The sequence below is a fragment of the Perissodus microlepis genome, chromosome 16, assembly GCF_051167445.1.
Source record: "Perissodus microlepis isolate ML-2025 ecotype Zambia chromosome 16, ASM5116744v1, whole genome shotgun sequence".
NCBI classification, from domain to species: domain Eukaryota; kingdom Metazoa; phylum Chordata; class Actinopteri; order Cichliformes; family Cichlidae; genus Perissodus; species Perissodus microlepis.
Window position 1 is genome coordinate 4893735 of NC_140476.1, and position 22097 is coordinate 4915831.

Below are 22097 nucleotides of genomic sequence, written 5' to 3' on the forward strand. Positions count from 1 at the left end.
CTGAGCTGCCGTCAGTTTATTTTTGTCTCCTCGTTTCAAAATGAACACGCTGTGGTCTCCCAACTCTTATTTACGTTATTATTGTTATGGAGACTGTGGAGCACGAGTTACTCACTTTCTATAAGTGGGACACGAACTAAGCAGCTCTACTAAACAGTATTTATAGGTCACTGTAACAAATGATTTGGCCTATCTCTGGGATAGGTTCACTTACAAACACTTAGAGCTGTACACTCACCATCCGCTTTATTAGGTACACCGGTTCAACTGCTTGTTCGTGCAAATATGTAATCATCCAGTCACATGGCACCAGCTCAGTGCATGTAGACAAGAGAGCGAGACGATCTGATAAAGTTCAAACTGAGCATCAGAATCGGGAAGACAGATGATTGAAGTGACTTTGAATGTGGTGTACTTGTTTGTGCTAGACAGGCTGTTTTGAGTATGTCAGAAACTGCAGATGTGCTGGGTTTTTCCCACACAGCCGTCTCTGGGGATGACAGAGTCGCCTGAAAAAGAGAACCTGTCCAGTGAGTCGAAGTTCTCTTGGTGATATTGGCGGTCAAAGGCCACTGGTTACAGCCAAGGAATGCAGACATGTCCGATATTAAAGCAGATGTGCTACAGATGTGCCACCGAAGAAGACCACATTGGGTGCCCTTCCTGTCAGCTAAGAATAGGAAACTGAGGCTACAGTTCATATTGGTTCACTAACATTGGACAATAGAAGATTCGAAAGATGTTGCTTTGTATCAACCCTTCAAGCAGATGGTGGGGCGATGTTGTGTGGGATATTTTCTTCGCACCCTTCTGATTTTTTAAACTGAGCATCACAGCCTACCTGCGTGGAGTTGCTGACCATGTCCATCCCTTTTTGACCACAGTGTACCCATCTTCTGTTGGCTGCTTTCATCAGGATAACACACCATGTCACACAGCTCAGATCATCTCAAACTGGTTTCTTCACAATGAACTCAATGACAATGTGTTCATTGTATTCATGGCCTCCACACTTACCAGATCTCAATTCAGTAGAGCACCTTTGGAATGTGGTGGAACGGCAGATTGACACCATGAATGTGCAACAATGGCGTGATGCTATCATGTCAACATGGACCAAAATCTCCAGCACCTTATTGAATCTGTGCCGCGAACGATTAAGGCAGCTATGAAGCAAAAGGGGGACCAACCAGGTACTGGCAAAGTGTACCTAATAAAGTGGCTGGTGAGTGCATATTAGTTGCGGTAGTACTTCAGAAGACAGTGCCAGATTTATGCAGTTCTTTCCTAAAATGTACCATGTCACTTTGCATTTGGTGTATAATTTTTAGTATCCAGAAATACTTTGTTAGATACAGTCCCTTGTTATGTTGTACTTACATTTTGAGTTGGGCACGTATTTTCAGGTACTTAAAAAAAAACTTGTACTTTAAAGTAAGAAAGATAACATGATAAACATGGGGGATGTAAACCATAATTTGTGGCCTGTATTATAGTTTTTGTTTTTTCTAGCTTTGTTGTTTACTTCTGTCTTATTGTTAAGAAAATAATAGAAAAGGAGAAGAGGATAAAACTGTTTATCTGGTTTAAGTTTGTTATCTATATCACACCATCTCTGAACATGTAGTCAGCGCAAAATTAAAAACAGCTAAATATCAACCACAGATCTCAGTAAGTACCGACTTATTTGCAAGTAGGCCAAATATTGGTCAACTAGGCCAATGTTAGCTGAGGCACATATTCATCCAATGTGTCAGTGAATTCTTAGAAAATCGTAAGGCTAAAAAAATGATTTTATGTATATAATGATGTTGCTGTTATTAGTTATTTCAAACCTAGTTTAGCAATTCTGTAATGCAGTTTCTTGTTTCTTATCTGGTGACGTACAGATGCAAAACGGCGATATCGGCTCTTAACTCCCAGAAATGAACTCGGCGTATGTTATTTGCAAAGTCTCATATGAGCCTCAAAATATATTTATGTTTTTCTGTTATTGTTGATTGAGGATCACATCAGACATCAGCCTTGTGATTGAAAAACGTACGTTGAATTTTAGTTCTGGTACTAAACCTGTACAGTCATATATAAAGTTACCGTGGTAACTGAACTGAGGGGAACACTATTGCAGGATGAAGTGAGTAACAATTTTTATTTGGACTGAACAGATACAGTCTGAGTCAGATGTCACTGACTCTCTATTGATAGAAAATGTTAAAAGTAAGTTTGTGTGGGATAATTTTTTTTTTATTTTATTTTTTTAAGAAACGATTAGCTTATTTTTTTATATATAAAATATAATTTTTCATCATGAAGGAGGCCTAAATCCTGGTGCTCTGTAGAAGTTTATTTTGTTTTTTCAATTTTTGAGCAACGTTCTGGTGTAACAGTGTAAAACGGGAACAAAGGTACATAAACAGATCTTAAAATAGAGAACAAAGCTATTTATTGCAAAATAATGGCGATTAGAAAGGCGTTTAAAAAAGAAATGAATAACAGGAAAGGCTGTGTTGTAATTATGATCGGATAAATTAATGCCCAAGATTCTGTGTACAGATGATGGGCAGCTGAGACAGACTTGTCTTTAAGGGTTGTTAATATAGTAAAAGGAAAACGTTCTCAACTCACTTAAGATCGTTCAATCCTGCCTAGCAAAGAAGAGGACACTTGTTCATTTGCTGCTGCCCTAACAAACAGATTATTGGTGTCTGTGCTTTTTTACATTGAAAAATTTCTACAAAAGACACTCAATGCAGTTAGCATCCATAGACAGAAATGTCAATGTCTTATCAATTATAAACAAAAAGACTTCCTGAGCATCAGTTCTCTGAATGCAGTTGTGAACAGCGGTCTTAAACCCTATATTTTATTCCAGTATATGAGTAATCATACCATATCTGGGCAGTTTACAGACCCGTGCTCACATTTAAGATGAATCTTAAAGAGTGTAGCTTGGGTCCTGTGCATACTGATGAATTAGAGACCCTGTTGAGTTGAAGTGATTGGATCTCATTTCTGTTCTTTGGTTTCCTCTCATACCAAGGAGCATAAAGGTGAGGCATTAGCAGTGCTGGTGCCCTTGAAAGAAGAAAAGATTGATAGTTGACCGTGCTGACTTTGTAATATATTTAGTTCTACTTCCCAGTGATGTGATTTGGTAGGCTGTCCTTGTGCTGTGGCTGAATCTAAATGAGCTAATTAAGTGAAATGAATAAATCTGCTAAATGACCTATCCACAACCAAACAGCATGATGAAGTGACTTCATGTGAAGAAGCAGGATAAATAAAACATGTATATAGCCTATTTTGAACTCTGTGCATCTTAATAACTTGTATTTTTCAAGACAGTCATAAGGTGGCAGTATTGTTCAGCTTTCTGGTCAAGACCACCTCCTGCCTGCTCTCAGATCATTTCCTCCTGGCTAAAAGGTCATGAGTCCAAAACATGGCAGTCATCCAGAAGTGAGAGGCCAGCGAAAAGGGGAAGCTGCTCTTCAGCCATTCTGTAGTTTCTGTAGTCAGTGGTGGTGTTATCAGTCGTTAAGTCCTAAATGTTTTGCACGCTTTTCAGCCCTAAATACCTCAAGCTTCTTGATGTTTTATTTTAAGTTTTATGGGCATTTGTTTTGTTTTGTTTTTTATCTCTGTCACTTCTGCAGTGCTCTGAAACATGCAGTTTAATAGGCGCAAAAACACCGCTAGTGATGTATTTTGACAAGTTTCTTTCCACACTCCAGCTACTTTAACAATTACATTTACACTGTAGTTATTGCCATTGAACTTGAGACTTGCTGTAAGGTGAATATTTTCCTTTGCAAAAATGTTTAAACTTTTTTTGACCTGACCCAAGTCCAGCTCGGCCACCATGAACTTGCCATACCATTTGCTCTGGAGGGGTGTGAAGCAACTTGTCAGATTGTAGCGGGATATCAGGTGTCAGAGTGTTGGAAAGTCGGTCATGGGAGGGGGGCCTTCATTCTTTCTGAGCCTCGATGGGAATAGAAGCAGCCGAGCACTGAGGCATGGCTCGCCCGAAAGGGTCCCAGATAAGCCTGCTTTCAACTGAGTAGGCTGCTGATGTGGCGCGAGGTCTTTGCTGCCCCTTGGAAATGCTGTAACCTCATTATCAGCGTCTGAGCCTCTTGGATAGTGAAGTGTGAGGAATGTTGTGTTAGAGTTTGCCTACTCAGTTCTGCTGCTACCTAAGAGTAAAGCAAAGAAGGTGCGAGTTTATAATTGTCCGTCTTTGTATTGGTGTGTTCAGGTGTGCAGCACCTTAATTATAATCACGTTTCAGAGAGAAATCGTTTTTCACACAGGGCCTTGTAGGTTTGGATTTTTTTCCCTTAACAATAAACACTTTCACCTATAAACTGCATTTTGTTTTTCTTTTGTCGTCTTTGTCTAATATTTAAATTTGTTTGATTATCTGAAACATTCAAGTGTAACAAACGTACAAAAAAAACAGGAAATCAGGAAGCGGCATGCATGCAGCACACAAGCCGGTTTATTTGTCTATCTTTGTTAGGATATTCACCAGCATCAGTATATTGTCAACGCAAATATGTGCCAGACCATTATCTAAACCCTAAAACCTACTTCTGCTTTCTTGTACAGATAAGTCCTAAATGTGGTGGCCCTGAGGGGTCAAATGCAGTGCAGTTTAAGAAGACATCAACAAGTAGATAGAAAAAAGCTCGGATAGCATACAAAACACAAATAATAATATTTCACCACTCAAACTGCTTCTAACAAAGATGGTTGGACATCTTTGGTTTTTGCTGATAAGTGACTTGAACCACGTATTGTTTGGATTAGCAGACACACACATTCAGTGAGTTCCTCGCCGGTGTCCATCAATCTGTCAATTTTTTTAACTACCTATTAACTTTTAAGGGAATTATATTGTATTTTGCACATAAAGTCATTTTGTTTGTTTGTTTGCTTTTGTTCTTTTTAAATACACATTATGAAGTTTGTAGTGCAGTAAAATTCAGTTAAAGGGAGCATGACAGATATTTACTTTGATTACACAAACATTACATAGCAGTAAGTAATAGATGATAGGTATTGTTTTGTAAATAGCCAATACTTAATAATAATATGATAACTCAATACCCTGAGTTTATTACATTATGTTATTATGCAGTATATTTCTAACTAATTTGGCGGCTCATTCTCTTTCTCTTGAAGATAAAATGGAGGAGAATAATAGTTCTTTTTGTCCATTTTTGACCAATAAATCACTAAGTTGAACTTGAAGACCTTTGTGGATGTAAGCCAACTTTTAACAGAGTATTAACAATAATAATCCACACCCATACAAATGCATGCATTTTATCAGGATTCAATTAGAACTTTAAGATATCAAGTTTACAGAAAAAATGACACACATGCAGGCAAATGCAATCAAAAAATGTAACCTTGTCAGAGGTAATAATATTAGTATTATTTTGATACATTACTGAAAGTTCTGCGTTGCCACTGTACTATATACACAGGCATAAATGTGCCCTGATTCTCATTTTATTGCTTTGTAGAGGTATTACTGCTGCATTCCCTTTGTATCAATTAAGTTTGTACCCGTGTCACGTTCCCACAGTATTTTTAGCCATGTTAGAGGTGGAAGAGTAGAGATCTTCAAAGCGAGCACGTCTGGGCATTGAATAAGATATTAATATTACTGCTATGGCTCACATTGTTAACATCGTCTGCTAAAATTGACTGTTATTATAATTTAGTTTGCCGGTTAAAGCAGCACCTAAAACACTGCACACAAAGCAGTACAATGCTGAGACTGTATGTCTACTGTAACAGTTTCCTACTTTAACCCTTTTTTAAAAAAGTAAACTTGTTTAACCTTTGCTCTGTGGCCTTTTTGTGCAGTCTCGATTTTGCCATAATAGTTCCCTTTTAGCAACTGCTGCTCATATGGAGGGCACGCGTATGGTGTCAGATGGTTTCTTTAGTGGTGGTTCCTTTTAATAGTACAGTTTTACTTTTCATCCCCACAGAATATTATCTATCAGAAGAGTTATTCATCTTATATTTATTTTGGACGTTAACTCACGCTGACAGGAGCCAGAGCTGTCAGTGCATTCTGGGATTGTGTTTGTGTTGGCATGTGCAACACAAAGTTTGGAACGTTTAGGAGAGATTTTATGGTTCACAGTCCTCACTCTCAGTGGTTTCATTTAATTTTTTTATTTAGTTCCTGCACTGAAGTGTTACTGTGCTGCGTAAACAGTTCTTTCCTGCTACTTTTCCTGCTACTTGTGACAGTTTTTTATTTATATACACAATCTCATCATTAACTGAAGTCGGCCTCTGGCGAGCTATTTTAGGCTCACTGATGTGTAATAACAGAGAACTGGACACCATGATGTTTTTCTTTTAACTTTGAGCTTCACCTGCCCAGTTCCTTCACACATGTTTTGAACACAAGCTTTTCATCATTCATCAAGTCAGGTATGTCCCAGCAAGCATGCCTTGACAATGACGGCTCCCCAGTGGTGTTGACCACTTTCAGCCACAGCTGACGAACATGCCAAACCCATCCAGCATAACACTTGAAAGTAGGTCAGACTTGTTAAGGGATGGAGCTGAAACCGTTCCAAACTGGTTAATAAAGGTTACTGTTCACTGTTTTTCAAAAACAAATGCACAAAACCGATTATTTTAGTAATCAAGTGATCTATTGATTTTTCTATCGAAATATCAGGTAAGACATACTTTTGTCTTATTAACCAGCAATAATAAATATTCAAGCAAGAAAACATGGGTCTTTCAGAATTAACTGTTCATTGGTTTCTATTTTGGAAATTGCAATGGTTTAAAGTTTAACTGCATACAATATCTGTCAAAAAAACCACCTAAACCCTTTGATTGTATGTGCACGTCATAGTGACGTAATTTTTTTTTTTTTTTTTTTTTTAAGGAAAATATTTTCCTAAATGCAAAAAAAATTAATGATAATGTAGATAACCTGCTGTTAGTTTGGTATTTTGTCCTAATCCGCTTGCCGTACCTCCGTGTAGGTGTGTGTATGTTTTGAGTGGTACAGGCGCCATTCCGTTATTGAATCCAAGCATGTAAGTTCTCTGCTGCTGTGTTGGTTAATAAAACCACGTTAACTGAGATTACTGCTTCATCATTATCATACTGGTGAACATACAACATGGTGTCAGAAGCGACGGAACACGTACTTCGTAGTTGACGGTATTTTTTTCCGTCTCAAGTCTATTTTGTGGGTGCATTTTTTGTATCCGGACTGCAGCCGACATGGCGGAAGGATTCAGGAGGCCCGACCCGCTTGTTTTCGATGGTAATGTTGCTGAAAATTGGCGCATTTTTGAGCAAGAGTATGACATTTTTATAGCGGCGGCACACTCTGACAAGCCAGCGCGCACACAAGCCTACATATTGCTCAACTTAGCAGGTCCCGAAGCTATAGAACGGGAGCGGTCTTTTGTCTACGCGCCAGAAGTGAGAGAGCCCGGCGATGGAGGACGAGTCCTCATTCCTGCAGAATCGAAGGAGGATCCTGAGTGCCTCAAAAGGAAATTCAGAGAAATGTGCAGCCCACAAACCAACGTCACGATGGAAAGACACAAGTTCAACACGCGGAATCAGAGGACTGGCGAGACTGTTGAATCCTATGTAAGTGATTTACGGATTAAAGCAAAAAGCTGCAGATTTGGTGATCTGAGTGAAGAACTAATAAGAGACAGACTGGTTTGTGGCATCAACAATGACAATTTAAGGAAAGTGCTACTGCGTGATAGTGATTTAACGCTAGCAAAAGCCATATCTGTCTGCCAGATTCATGAAATGACTGAAGAGCATAATAAAACACTTGCTTTTCCTCAACAATCTGCATCAAATGTTGATGTGCTCCAGCCCAAATTTACAAGAAAGCACGGAGGAGATAAAATGAGAATACAAGGAGACAGGTCTGAAACTCAGCATGTCACTAACTGTACTAACTGTGGGGGCGCTCATGCTGCAAAAAAGAGTAAATGTCCAGCTTTTGGGCAGCAGTGTCATGCATGCAAAAAAGTGGAATCATTTTAAGAAACGGTGCAGAGCTGTTCAGCCTACCCAAAACGTAGCAAGACACAGAAAGTCAGTTCATCATGTGGAACCAGACCAAGCTGATGACAGCGGAGATGACACATTCTACGTTGATGGAGTAAACCTGCAATATGCGATCCATGCAACTGATGTGCATGTGGAACACAAAGAGGAAGTTTTTGTCACCGTGCAGATTAATGGGATTCCTGTTGAGATGAAAGTGGACACTGGTGCTAAATGTAACGTGCTTCCCAAGAAAACAGTTAACATTATAAGAGCAGATAAACAAATGAAAGCGCACCCCAAGTCCGTTAACCTAGTAGCATTTGGAGGCAGCAAGATTCAAACCTCAGGTGTAATTAAGCTGCAGTGTTTTCTGCATGGACAGTCACATGTGCTATCATTCTTTGTTATTAATGAAGATGTTCAGCCAATACTTGGACTATGTGCATGCAGAGAAATGGGACTTGTATCATTCAGCAATGACGTCCACCAATTGAGCACGTCTGCAGATGACCTGTCACAACAGCTTATCACAGAATACAGTGATTTATTTTCTGATGAGCTTGGAAGGTTGCCAGTCACCTATCGCATGACACTGAACTCAGATGTGAAACCAGTTGTTCGCCCAGCACATCGCATCCCTTTGGCCATGAAAGACAGAGTCAAGGCAGAGCTGGTCAGGATGGAGAAATTAGGTGTCATTACTCCCGTCTCAGAGCCGACAGACTGGGTGTCTTCTATGGTAGCCACCAACAAGAAGGGCAAAGATGAAATCAGGATATGCATAAATCCTCGAGATTTAAACACTGCTCTGAAAAGACCACACCATCCCATGCGCACAGTAGAAGAAGTGGCTGCAATAATGTCAAATGCTACTGTGTTCTCTGTTTTGGATGCTAAGAACTCTTTTTGGCAGGTGTCATTGGATCAGAAATCATCCATGCTAACCACCTTCAGCACTTGTTTTGGTCGTTACAGGTTCCTCAGAATGCCTTTTGGTCTTAACGCTGCCAGCGAGGTGTTCCAGAGAGCCATGGAGCAGATATTCGCTGGGTATCCATGTGCCATCATTGTTGATGATATACTCATCGGCGGAAGAACCATGAAAGAACATGACGACAACCTGAGAAAAGTCCTTGATCGTGCCAGAGAAGTAAACCTGCGACTAAACCCATTAAAGTGCAAATTCCGGCTGAATCAGGTCAGTTATGTCGGACACATTTTCACAAGCGAGGGGCTTAAAGCAGACCCTTCCAAAACAGCCGCAATCAAAGAGATGCCAGTTCCAACAGATGTCCAAGCCCTGCAGAGGTTCCTGGGGATGGTCAATTATCTTGGAAAATTCATTCCAAACTTCAGCCATCTGTCAGCTCCTCTGCGACAGCTCACACACAAGGACAGCGAGTGGATGTGGGACACACAGCATCAGACTGCGTTCGAAGCACTTAAAGAGCACATGTCTAATCCACCTGTTCTGTCATATTATGATGTCAGCAAACCTGTGACACTAACGTGCGATGCATCACAGTATGGTCTTGGTGCGGCTTGCTTACAGGAAGGGCGACCTGTGGCATATGCTTCACGTACTCTGACAGACACTGAAACCAGATATGCTCAGATAGAAAAGGAGCTGCTGGCTGTTGTTTTCGCATGTACAAAGTTTCATGATTACATTTATGGCAAGCCTGTGGTCGTAGAAACAGACCATCAGCCACTGGTCACCATACTAAAGAAACCTATTCACGCTGCACCAGCCAGATTGCAGAGGATGTTGTTAAGGCTCCAAAAATACAACATCACCCTCACATATAAATGTGGAAAACACATGTATCTGGCTGACACACTGTCTCGTGCTCCCAACAGCTCCACTTTCCAGCAGTCTGAAGAAGAGGACAACTTTGATGTCATGACGGTGAGCTGCATCTCTTCTTCACGCCTGGAGGAACTTAAAGGACACACAGCTGAGGATGAAACACTGCAAGCGCTCAGCTCGTTCATCAAACATGGTTGGCCACAACGACTCCACAACCTTCCCACGGCGGTTCATCCATATTTTCCTTTCAGGGATGAGCTGATTGTGGATGATGGCATCATTCTTAAAGGTTCCAAAGCCGTGATCCCAAAATCACTGCAAGGAGACTACATCACCATCATGCACAGAGGACATCCCGGCGTAGAAGCTACCAAGCGGAGAGCACGGGGGATCGTCTTCTGGCCGTTCATGTCAAGAGCTATTGAACAAACAGTTACTTCCTGCTCGGTGTGTAACAGCACTAAACCTCATCAACAAAAAGAGCCCCTTCATCTGCATGAAGTTCCAGATCTTCCTTGGTCAACAGTGGCTACAGATATCTTTGAGTGGCACTGTCAGCACTATTTAGTAGTAGTCGACTCCTACTCAGGCTGGTTTGAGATTGACCTGCTAAAGGATTTGACATCAGCGACAGTCATCAAGAAGCTGAAAAGACACTTCTCAGTTCATGGTGCTCCACACACTCTGATCTCAGACAATGGAAGGCAGTTTACAAGCCAGCGTTTCAAAGACTTCGCTTCACAGTGGGACTTTCAACATGTCACCAGCAGTCCAGAGTATCCTCAATCCAATGGGCTTGCTGAGAGAGCAGTGCGCAGTGCTAAACAGTTGATGGAGAAGTCACACAGAGATGGCACTGATGTATTTCTCAACCTGCTGAATCTCAGGAATGTTCCACGTGATGTGAACCTGGGTTCCTCTGCAGAACGACTTCTATCCAGACAGACTCGAACTACGCTCCCAATCACAACGAAACTGCTCATACCACAACACCGTGAATCTGAGAGAGTGAAAGCCCAACTTCTCAACAAGAGACTGACTCAGAAGGTCTGTTATGACAGATCCAGCCGCCCACTTCCACCTCTCAACGAAGGACAAGTAGTGAGGTTACAGACCCCACAGGGTTATGACCGCACAGGTGTGGTGAAGGAACTTTGTAAAGAACCTAGATCCTACCTGGTACAGTCAGATGGAAACACTTACAGGAGAAATCGCAGACACATATTGCCTGTGTCTGAGCCTGTTACTGTTCAGAAAGACACTGATCATCATCATTATGATGGACTGCAGGGTGTGGGTGAAAACAATGATGTAGAACAGTTTAAAGACAGCACTCATGTTGAGAGCTCTTCTGATGTTTTGCATTCTCCAAGACCTTCCAAGAGTGATGGTGTTTACAGGACACGCTTTGGTCGTGTGTGCAAACCAAATCCAAGATATAGGGATTAATTGGGTACTGGTTAAAACTCAGAACATTTTCAGGTTTGATGTTTGATCCAACAGTAACTGATGTCCATGCTTCAAGTTAAATTCTGTTTGAGGTGATTTTCAGTAGTAATCATATTTAACTTTATACAGCAAAATGATATTTTTGTCATGTTTATTTCTTCCATCTGGTTGCAAATTTAAATGTTCCTAAGGATCAGCGTATGTCACCTTTATGCTGTGATTATTATTATTCAGTATGCATTAAACTTTATATCCGGTTGGGGATGTACTAAAGAAGGGGGATGTAGATAACCTGCTGTTAGTTTGGTATTTTGTCCTAATCCGCTTGCCGTACCTCCGTGTAGGTGTGTGTATGTTTTGAGTGGTACAGGCGCCATTCCGTTATTGAATCCAAGCATGTAAGTTCTCTGCTGCTGTGTTGGTTAATAAAACCACGTTAACTGAGATTACTGCTTCATCATTATCATACTGGTGAACATACAACAGATAATAATCTCAAGTACAGTCAAAGATTAAAATCAAATAAAATAAGATATAGAATAAGAATTCAAGGCATAAATGTTTTTTTCCTTTAGTCTCTCTTCTTGGAAGGCTTCCTGACAATAGGAGCCACGTTTTACTGTTGCTGATAACAGATGTTATGATGGTGCAGGCAATATTTAATAATTTAATTTAATTTAGTCCTTGGCTCATGTACATTTTCATTGGCTTGAGAAAAAGGCTTTTAATTTTATATTTTAACTATTAATGCAATTTGATTAATATAGTCTTTCATATTACTTCACTTTTAATCTGAAAAATATTATGAAGCCTTGAAATTAGGATGGTCTAGTACACTTCATGCCCCTCTTTAGACTCGCCCCTGTTTGCTGCAGGTATCACCTACATGTGAAATAGGATGGCTGCTGTCAGCCTTTACCTAGCTGTATGATTTAACCAGTCTGCTATCAGACTAAGTTAACAGTTAATCTGCAGATTTTAATACAGCTTCTGGAGGATGACTGCAGGTTTTTTACTGTGTAAAACAAACAGGAGTGGATGGAGCACCAATAAGAGTTTTTGTGATTAAGCACTCCTGCTAGCTTTTAATGGTGATCACAGGAACATCGCTGGTGTTTTGGACACTATAAACAAGTTTTTCACTCTATGTAGGCTCACAGAGGCTCTGCCTCTTTGCTCTTCAGCTGGAAACAGACTCCGCCTCCCCATTAAAATGTGCCAGCGTCATCATCACTACAGGGTGGGCCATTTATATGGATACACCGTAATAACATGGGAATGGTTGATGATATTAAAGTCCTGTTTGTGGCACATTAGTATATGTGGCTAATGGTCACATGGCCCTCTTCCTATCCGGTCGTTAAGTGATGACGTGTCGAATCCTACTTCCGGGCCTTAAGTAGTCTGCGTTTAATGTGGCTTTTGTGTTGTTAACATGTTTAATGTTTTGTATTTTCTTCTATTTAATCTCAAAAAGCTTCTAAAACAGTCAGTGATCACTGTTGACCTCCCTCGGCTTTTATTACCGCTAATCATTTATTTAAGCTCAGTTTTTAAAACCTTAGGATGTAACTACAGCCCAGCCCATGCAGCAGTATATGAATGACTAACCTCATATTGTGGATGGATTATCTCAGTTGTTCTCCTGGCTGAAGTTTGGTCCTTTTACAGCATCCTGCCATGCGATTACATTTGTTCCTGACCACCGAGAACACTCACGTTAACTTTTATCGAGTGGAAAAAGGTTAGCTTGTTTATATTATGCTAACATAGCTGTGTTGCTAGCGGTCACGTAGCACATCATTATATACCAGCTAGCCAAACTTCAGTAACCCTACAAACGTCACTGCTGTTTAGCTTTCTGTCTTCATTTATGTTGGAAGTGATAACAGAGCTGTACGTTTTAATTTGTTTCCAAAACCCCGCAGTCAGGACATGCTATATTGTATTTAGATAGAAGCTAGCGAGCTAACTTCCTGCTAACTTCTAACTCCGTTAAATGTCATAAATTCCGTTTTCATGGATGCCTGGATGTTAAACTCAATTGTTACACCTGGTAGAGCAGAACGCTGATCATTTTATTAAAGATGAAAGACTTTAGACAGTTTTTCAACTCTCAGTAGTGCCATAGTGATCGTTTGATATATGGACCTGCAGCGGAGTTTAGGCCCAGACACGGCTAGTGACGTCAGACTTTACGACCGGATTGAAAAAAACAAAGGTTGTATCCAAGATGGCCGACTTCTAAATGGCCACCATGGTCACCACCCATCTTGAGGAGTTTGCCCCCTCACATATACTAATGTGCCACAAACAGGACTTTAATATCACCAACCATTCCCATGTTATTACGGTGTATCCATATAAATGGCTCACCCTTTACTGCCGTTTTCTTAACAGTGTTTATGTTTAAAACTGGAGGCTTAATGTGGTCAGACGTTTTATTCATACCCTGCATTGTTGTATTATCTTAATAGTGATTTAAATAACTACTGAAAGAAAAAAATTATATATATCAGCTAGGAGTGGGCGATATAAACGATATACGATAGAAACAATATAAATTTGGCCAACGATAGAGATTTTGACTATACCGCTCTATCGAGATAGCGCATGTTGATGATGTCATCAAGCTGCGCCTGTTTTGGTCGAAAGCATCGCAGCGGCTAAAACCATTATCATCTGCAAATTATGCCGGGCGACAGTCATAGCAAAGAGATGAAGCGCTTTTGAAATATGGGGAAAGCCAAAAACTGCGCTTCCTCCACTTCCGTAACATTGATTCATTAATGTTGAATTCTCTCGCAGCTGCTCTATTCCTATGTTGTTGCAGTATATTAATAACTAACCTCGTATTGTGGATGAATGATCTCAGTTGTTCTCCTGACTGAAGTTTGGCCCGTGTATAGCATCCTGCTATGCGATTTCATTTGTCCCTGACCACCAGAATCCCTCACGTTAACTTTTAATGAGTGGAAAAAAAGTTGGCGTTCATCCTCCAGCTTCACTGTGCTAATGTTATGCTAACATAGCTGTGTCGCTAGCAATCACGTAGCACAACATTATATACCAGGTAGTCCAACTTCAGTAACCCTGCAAATGTCACTTCTGTTTAGTTTTCTGTCTTCATTTATGTTGGAAGTGGTAGCAGAGCTGTACGTTTGAATTTGTTTCAAAAATCTCTGTCAGAACATGGTATGAAATGCTTAGGTGGAAACTAGCGAGCTAACTTCCTGTTAACTTCTAACTCCGGTAAATTTAATAAAATCTGTTTTCATGGATGCCTGGATGTTAAACTTAATTGTTACACCTGGTAAAGCAGCAACGCTGATGATTTTATTAAAATTGAAAGAATTTAGACCATTTTTAACTCGTAGTGTTCATTTGACTTTGGGACCTGAAGCTGACGGAGTTTTGGACCCAGATTACTCCGCGAAGCTCCTCACTACGGCAGCCGTAATGCTCTGACAATCCATCAAGCAGTGCGGCTTACCAAAGTTGTACTAAAACATTTTTTAACAGATTTCTGCACGCCAAAATCGGTTCGAGGTCAGTAAGCACAACCAAAATTCATACATAAGGCACACTGATTTTTGAGAAAATTAAAGGATTTTAAGTGTGCCTTATAGTGTGGAAAATACGTTATACTGAAGAAAAGAATATATCGTTACCGCACGTGCTTCAAATTATACCCCGATATGGATTTTAGGCCATATCGCCCAGCCCTAATATCAGCCAAATATATACATATTGGTTTTTTTGTGTGTGTGTTTTTTTGTTTTTTTTTTTGTTTTTGAAGCATCAGTCTTAACACTTCTGTGTTAGTCAATTGGTAATATCAGTACATGAATGCTACTTTCACAATCATCACACATTTACACACAAAGCATCTTGATAGGTTTGTAATATCCACTAAGGCAACAGATGCAGTCTGAGCAGCATGCTAATGCTTTAGCTGACAGCTCTGACTGGTCATCAAGGCTCAGCTAGTTTGTCAGTTTTTCTTTCTTTGTAAACGCTGGCTTTCATCACTCTCACACCAGCTGATGCGATGTTGTCCACCACTTGTATGTGCCAGAAGCTGTTCCTTCTGAGGTATGCGGCGTTGGCAAATTCAAAGTGACCTCTAGTATCCGAGAAGTTATGTGTATTGCGTGGTCATATCTTAGATCTACAACTGCATTTTAATGAATTATGTTCATACATTTTCAAGAGTTCAGCAGAGAAAGACTCGGGTTCAAAATGATTTTTTTTCCTCACTTTTGTACTTTTTATGTTAAAAAACATTAATGTAATCAGTTCACATTAATTATAGCCTTGAATTTATTTTTTCATCTTGTGAATATCAGCTCTTAAAGATGAATACAAAAACAGACCTTCTGCAAGTCTGTTTATTTCTTCTAATTATTAGTCCTTTATTTAACCAGGTAAAAAAAATCTCATTGAGATTAAAATCTAATTTCCATAATAAATATTAGTACTCAGTATAGGGCAGTCCCTCATGTCAATGAAATTGTATCACATGGAGTTTAACCATGTACTGTGTGTTAAGTTAACTTGGTGTTTCCGTAGATTGCATGAGTGTATAGCACAGACACATATCCTTACTAATTACTATAAATAAAAGTCCAGAAACTCCCAAACACTCTGGTTTTTGAGCATGAAGCTTAGCAGGCTCTGTTGGGATTAGAGTGGTTAACCCTAAGTCTTCTGTGATTTAAACAGATAAGTTGCTTAAAACAAAAATATCATCCCTTGTTATCTAGCACAAGATAAATAAGGACTAAATCATGAGTTGTAACATCTGGTGACACACAGGCCCACAAAACCCAGAAAGTTTTAGCAAATGAGCTCTTGCTATTCATTTGTTTAGTCTTTTAAATGCATTGCTATTATCATAGGTTTTCATTATTATCTGTTTTATGGGAGAAAACAAATGTATCCTAAAGCAGCTATTTGCAGTAAATTAAAACTACTTTTTGCTCTAAAGTTGGACATTTTAACATGGCAGTCTATTGGGTCTAATTCACTTCTGGAGCAAGCCTCATGAGGGACGTTCTAGGAAATGCAGCTCTGGATTCAGCATAAACCACATTTATTATTAATTTCTAAAATTATGTGGATTGTAAAATCAGCCATGAAAGTTCAGCTTGATACATTTATCAGCCAGGTTAATTAACAACTAGCTAATAATGTCTGTGTACAAGACAGTTCTTGGCATTCAACTTAACAAATCAGACACTGGAGCTCCGACTGGACCCAGATGTCTTCACCAGACTATTTTGGGGATAAAATGTAGTGACAGCACGGCTGGAGCAATGCACAGATTGGATAAGTCGAATGAGCGGAGGCGCCAATGCTGACATCATTGGCATTAAGTCCAGAATGCATTAATCACAGTACTAGACATTACATTTGCTTACATAGTTATACAGAGAGTTTGCAGTAAAACTGATCTAGTACAACTGATCTAGTGCTATCACATGAGTACAGTATGAATTCTGTCTTCTCTCTGTCTCCCTATGATCCAGGTTCTGTTGCCGTTTCCAGCTCAAAGAAGTCTTACAGCAGAGGTTTTCTTCGCCGTCTCTTCAGTTGTCTGTGTAACAAAGACGCCAAACCACCTCCAGTAAAAATCAACGCCCCTCTCTCGCTAGAAGAAAATGGGACAAAAGTAAGTGCATCTTTTAACCCCCCTCCCTTGCTCTTCCCTGAGATATCATCTTTCTCTCACCCTCCCCCTTGATCATCTTTGAACAGCATGTGGGCAGCATGATTGGCAGCTGTTTGATGCCCGAAACACATGTTTTCTCGGCTTCCATATTGGTTTCTTGGCTTTCATGTTTACAAGAGCATGTCTCCCGGGCTTGGTGAAAAAGTACTCCATGTTCAGACATCAATCATGGACTTGTAGGAAAGCCGGAAATGGCGTAAATGTTGCAGAAATGCATGCCTGATCTGTCATTGCTGCTTTGCAATGCTTTCTCGGAAAGATGCCATTGATCAACACATGTTAGCGTAGCTGTTTTTACCCTTTTAGTAGAGGGGAATTCTGGTAGACAGTATGAGTTGTTCTTCTTCTTCTTCTTCTTCTTCTTCTTCTTCTCATTATTATTATTATTATGTTTGAAGGTAGGGTAAATATAAAGAACCATACTAATTAATATTAGATTATAAATTCATAAACAGAAACTTGTGATGACAAAATATAAAAATGACTGGAATGTGAGGGCTTGATCTTATGCTTTACAGTTTTTTTTTCTTCTTGTGTTTTTGGACAACTGACAATACTAATTATGGTTAAACTTAGTGTATCCTTTGAAAACATCACTTTTGGCTGCTACGGTCTCAAGATCAAGTGGCCAAGACGTTCTCAAGTGTCAGTTTCATATTTATGCCTTAGTTCAGCCTTTTATTGAGATTTGATATTCCACAAGTTATTTGTCACGTCTTTCCAAGTCCCCAAAATAAATTTCTTGGTCTCTGGCAAAGGGAGGGTCGAGTCAAGTGCTCAGTCTCAGTTTTGGTTGTGACAACCTGTCATGTCATCAGGCATGCTGCTCCTGTTGCTGTTACTCTCTCATGCAGACTGCTACTCCCCCCACCAGCTCTGTGACTTTTCACTCTGAATGGACTTTACAGTTGGATGCCAGTCATTTGGGAGTTGGTCTCTACAGACACAAATGCATGGAGTAAAAGCTTTGGACAAAGTCTGATAAATACTTTCATGATGTATTTGGAAAACTCTGAGCAAAACAAAGGCACTAGAGAAGGGGAACCATCCACTGAAGCCATGTTTGCTGAGCAGTGCCAGGTCCCCAGATTAACAGAAGCTGCAGATCTCACTGGCCCATCAAAGGGACGTGCTGAACTAGGAGTAAAGGTCCTCCTTCAGGAATATACTGAGCAGGCTGTCAGCGAAGAAATGGACCCATCTATTTCTTGTTTGGAACAATGCAACCTGAACTCGGATGAGCTTGAATCCTGCACATACTTTAATGGACACGCTGACAGCTTTGAGCAATATTCAGAGAGCAGTGGATTTTTTGAATCCGACCAGATCCTCGATAAGTGCGAGACTTCAGAGTTAAGCCAACCGTGTGATGAATGTACTCAACACTGTGAGTGTTTTAAGTCCTCTGAACACTGTGGTAATCATAGCTCAGCTTCTGAATGTAGTGCTTGCTGTGAACAGTGCGCAGAACACCTCCAATTATTTCAGAAATGTAAGCCCTCCGATCAGCAGTTGGAGATTTCTGACCTTGACGCTGATGAATTGGAAGTGAACTGTGGCAGTTTGGGCCTTTGTGAAAGGTGCGATTTCAACCTTGAATGCACAGACCACCCCGAGGCTCTACAACAATATGAGCCGTCACAACAGCAGAGTGACGGCTTTGACTCCGAGTCAGACACATCAACAGAGAACTTTCAGCAATGTGAAACCGTGGACTCGCTCAACTGTAATCCTGAAGTCTGTGAGTACGACGAAATATCAGATGAAACTGAATTTACAAATGATGAAGATGATGAAAAAGCAGAGGAAGAAGATTATTATGATGATGATGATGGCGATTTTGAAGATGATTTGAGCTATAAAGCCAAACAAAATGAAACAGAGTTCAGTGATGAAGAATCTCACAGTTCCTCAGAAGACACACCTGTACAAGTTTACTTTGATGACACTGAAAATGTTGCCTTTGCAACTGATCTCTGGGAGACGCACGAGTACACCAAAGAAGACTTTCAACAAGCTCCTACGACAGAGGTGCCCACGGAATCTGGTGAGCCGTGTGGAAATGATGACTACGAAGTAAGCCAAGAACCAGCTCAGCAGTATTCCACTTCAGAACAGTATAAATCAGAGTCCAGCGGTGAAGAAGATGGTTCCTCAGATTGCTCCTCTGTGGAAACCAAATCCTTTAAGACTTGTCCTGAGGGCAGTATTCCATCTGATCCCTTATCCGATTCATCTGAGGAATCTGACAAAGGACCTCAGGAAGATTCCAGCGACGAACAGACAGAGTGGGAATCTTTTGAAGATGAGGAAGTACAGCAAAGTGATGAGAATAAATCGAAAACTGTTGATGTCACTGTTGAGGATTACTTTGATTTGTTTGACAAAGTGGACTATTACGGACACATATTTACACAAAAGCAGTGCTACATCTCCTGCTTCGATGGCGGAGATATCCATGACCACCTGTATCTGGAAGAAGAGGCAAAGAAACATAAAGCCAAAACTTTATATCAGTTTGAAGATATTAACAGGGAAGCTAATGTAAAAGACACAGACACTTGTTCTGACGATGCATCTGAAGATACTTATGAGGAAGTGGATGTGGACCAGAGTGATGGGTCTTGTGATTTAGAGACTCAATCTGAGGATTGGCTCATCGCAAAATCAGAATCAAGTTTTGAAGAGGATGAGGAAAGCAAAACAGAGAACGGTGTCGTTTATGCAGAAAATGATGAGACAGCCGAGGATGATAAAGCCCCTATTGATGAAGAAGCGTGTGCCTCTGATGACCACGTTTCTGAAGAAGCTGAAGTTCGCCCATCCACTGGTCCCGAGGAGAGCATGTTTGCACCATTAGCCAAGGAAATTTCTGTTGAAGGTGATGCTTATGAAGATATTTTGTGCAGTACTCACTATTGTGAACCCAAACCTTCTGCAACTGATGAGACTGCGAGCATCACTGATTACACAGAGGATGACAAAGCCAAGCCTGAGCCTGAAGACGACGTATTTATTACATGTTCTGAAAAGGAACCGTACTGGTCACTTATAGATAATGATGAAAATAGACAGCTTTGTGAGCCAGGTGTTGAGGAATACTATGTCTATCAGATTAAAAGCATTCAGTCATCTTTTAAACAAGCCCTGAATGGATTTATTTTAGAAAGAAACTCACATGATCAAATAACTAATGATGAGAATGCTTCTAGGAGTCAGAGTCAAGATGCTCTAATATCTCTGAAAGAGCTGGCGGCCACTGGGTTGTGCCCAGAGGAGTGCGTGTCAGACACATTTGGAATTAATGAAGTTATTGACATGAACAGCTCAGCTGTTGAAGAGGAGTGTGTGTTAAATGAGATTTCAAAAGAAACTGGACCCCCTGTAGGAATTATTCACAGTGTTCAGGAAAGGGACATGGTGCTTATGAAGACTGAAGATAACAATGATTCTGAACAAAGCAGAGAGTCAGACGAGGATCAGAGTGACGATGAGTCCTATGAGACTTGTGAATGTGATTACTGCATCACACCAACTGAGGAGGTATAAGATAAGATGAGAAGTACTTCATTTATCCCAAAGTTGAGAAATTTGTTTGGTAAAATTACATTAAACACAACAAACATATAAAAAAAAATATCTTTAAAGTAAAACTAATTGGAATTAAATTTGAAATATAGTAAAGCAGAAATGGGTATAAGTTTGTTATACATGATAATATTTAAAAATTTTCAAAGTTATAGCCCGACCAAAGTATCAGGGATTAAACATCAGGCAGATACAATGGTGTCTGATTTTACAAAATAAAATAAAATAAAAAAATTAAGTACTGAAGAGACGAGAGGAACACCTTAAACCATGTTATGAGTGTGGTATGCAAAATATACAACATTAAAAGGGTACTCTGTAACTTCCCTGCTGGCAGCATGTGATTGGAAGACCATAAACAGAGTAATGGTTTACTTCTGCTTGACTTGTTGTGACAATGAAATAAGATAAGATTTATTTTTTTAAACGGAATTGTCATATTATCTTGGTAAGGAGTTGTAAATAAGTAACAGATGTAAATTTTTGTTTTTACAAAAAAGAAAAAAAATAGAAAACAGCAGTCAATATATAAGACCAATGAGATATAGATAGATAGCAAGCATTGGTCTTTATAAAGGAAGCTTAACACAGGCAAGCTTCCTTACACTAGCTGACTCAAAAAAATCTGACTCGGGAAACTGACTCAAAATGTGGAGGTAACGGTTATCATAACAGTGGTTAACAAATTTCTCTGTTTAGCTGGGCTTCAGACTGTGTGTGCTCTCATGTACAAAGGGGGTATTTAACACGTCATAAGAATACTTCTGTGCAAAATGATTCCTGTGAGTGCCGCCTACTCCAGATGTTATCTGATGAGATCTTTAAAGAACACAAAAAATATAATCTTGAAATACAACATAATCACAAATAAAATATGAGGTTATCAGTATTGTAATTCAGTAGCCCTATTCAGTATTTGTAAAAAGTGTTACAATAAAATGAACCTTAATCATTTTAATGCTTAGTGCTGCTCAGTGCTGATGTCCAGTTTTAAGGTATTGAACGACTGAACAGGAATTCTTGGCTTGTGTTCTGTGCTGTAGTAGCTCCAATTCCATTTGCTTAAAAGAAACTTGGCAGCAGAAACGAGGAAAACAACATTTGTACATTTTCTGCATCACCAAATAAATTCCTGTGATTTAAGAGTAGGTGTATAACAGAAGTGACCTTTAAAAACATAAAATAAAGAAAAGAGAAATAGATCAGGTTTAAATATGTGATAAAATATTACTTTAATTTGATTTATTTGCCTTTTTATCCTCTAAATAATTAAATAAACAGTGAATTTTTTGACATTGTTAACTAATAAATGTGCATTTTCAAACTGATGAGTCCTGCTGCGGATGTGGTCAACACAAAAACGTTAGCTACCTTAAAAAGAAAAAATTAAAAAAAGAAAAAAAGCTTTTAGCCCTTTTATCATGTTAATTCAAAGGTTTG

At 39.7% G+C, this 22097-nt stretch overlaps 1 protein-coding gene across 2 annotated transcripts in view; it reads left to right on the plus strand.

Moving 5' to 3' along the window:
- The window catches only part of LOC146370256 (carboxy-terminal domain RNA polymerase II polypeptide A small phosphatase 1-like), a 30677-nt gene that overhangs the window by 774 nt on the left and 7806 nt on the right, over nt 1-22097 (plus strand). The window contains exon 2 of one of the 2 annotated variants that reach the window (XM_084954644.1): nt 16867-17009. In XM_084954644.1, the coding sequence (XP_084810770.1) occupies nt 16867-17009 (143 nt within the window). The other variant, XM_084954645.1, reaches the window with a different exon arrangement.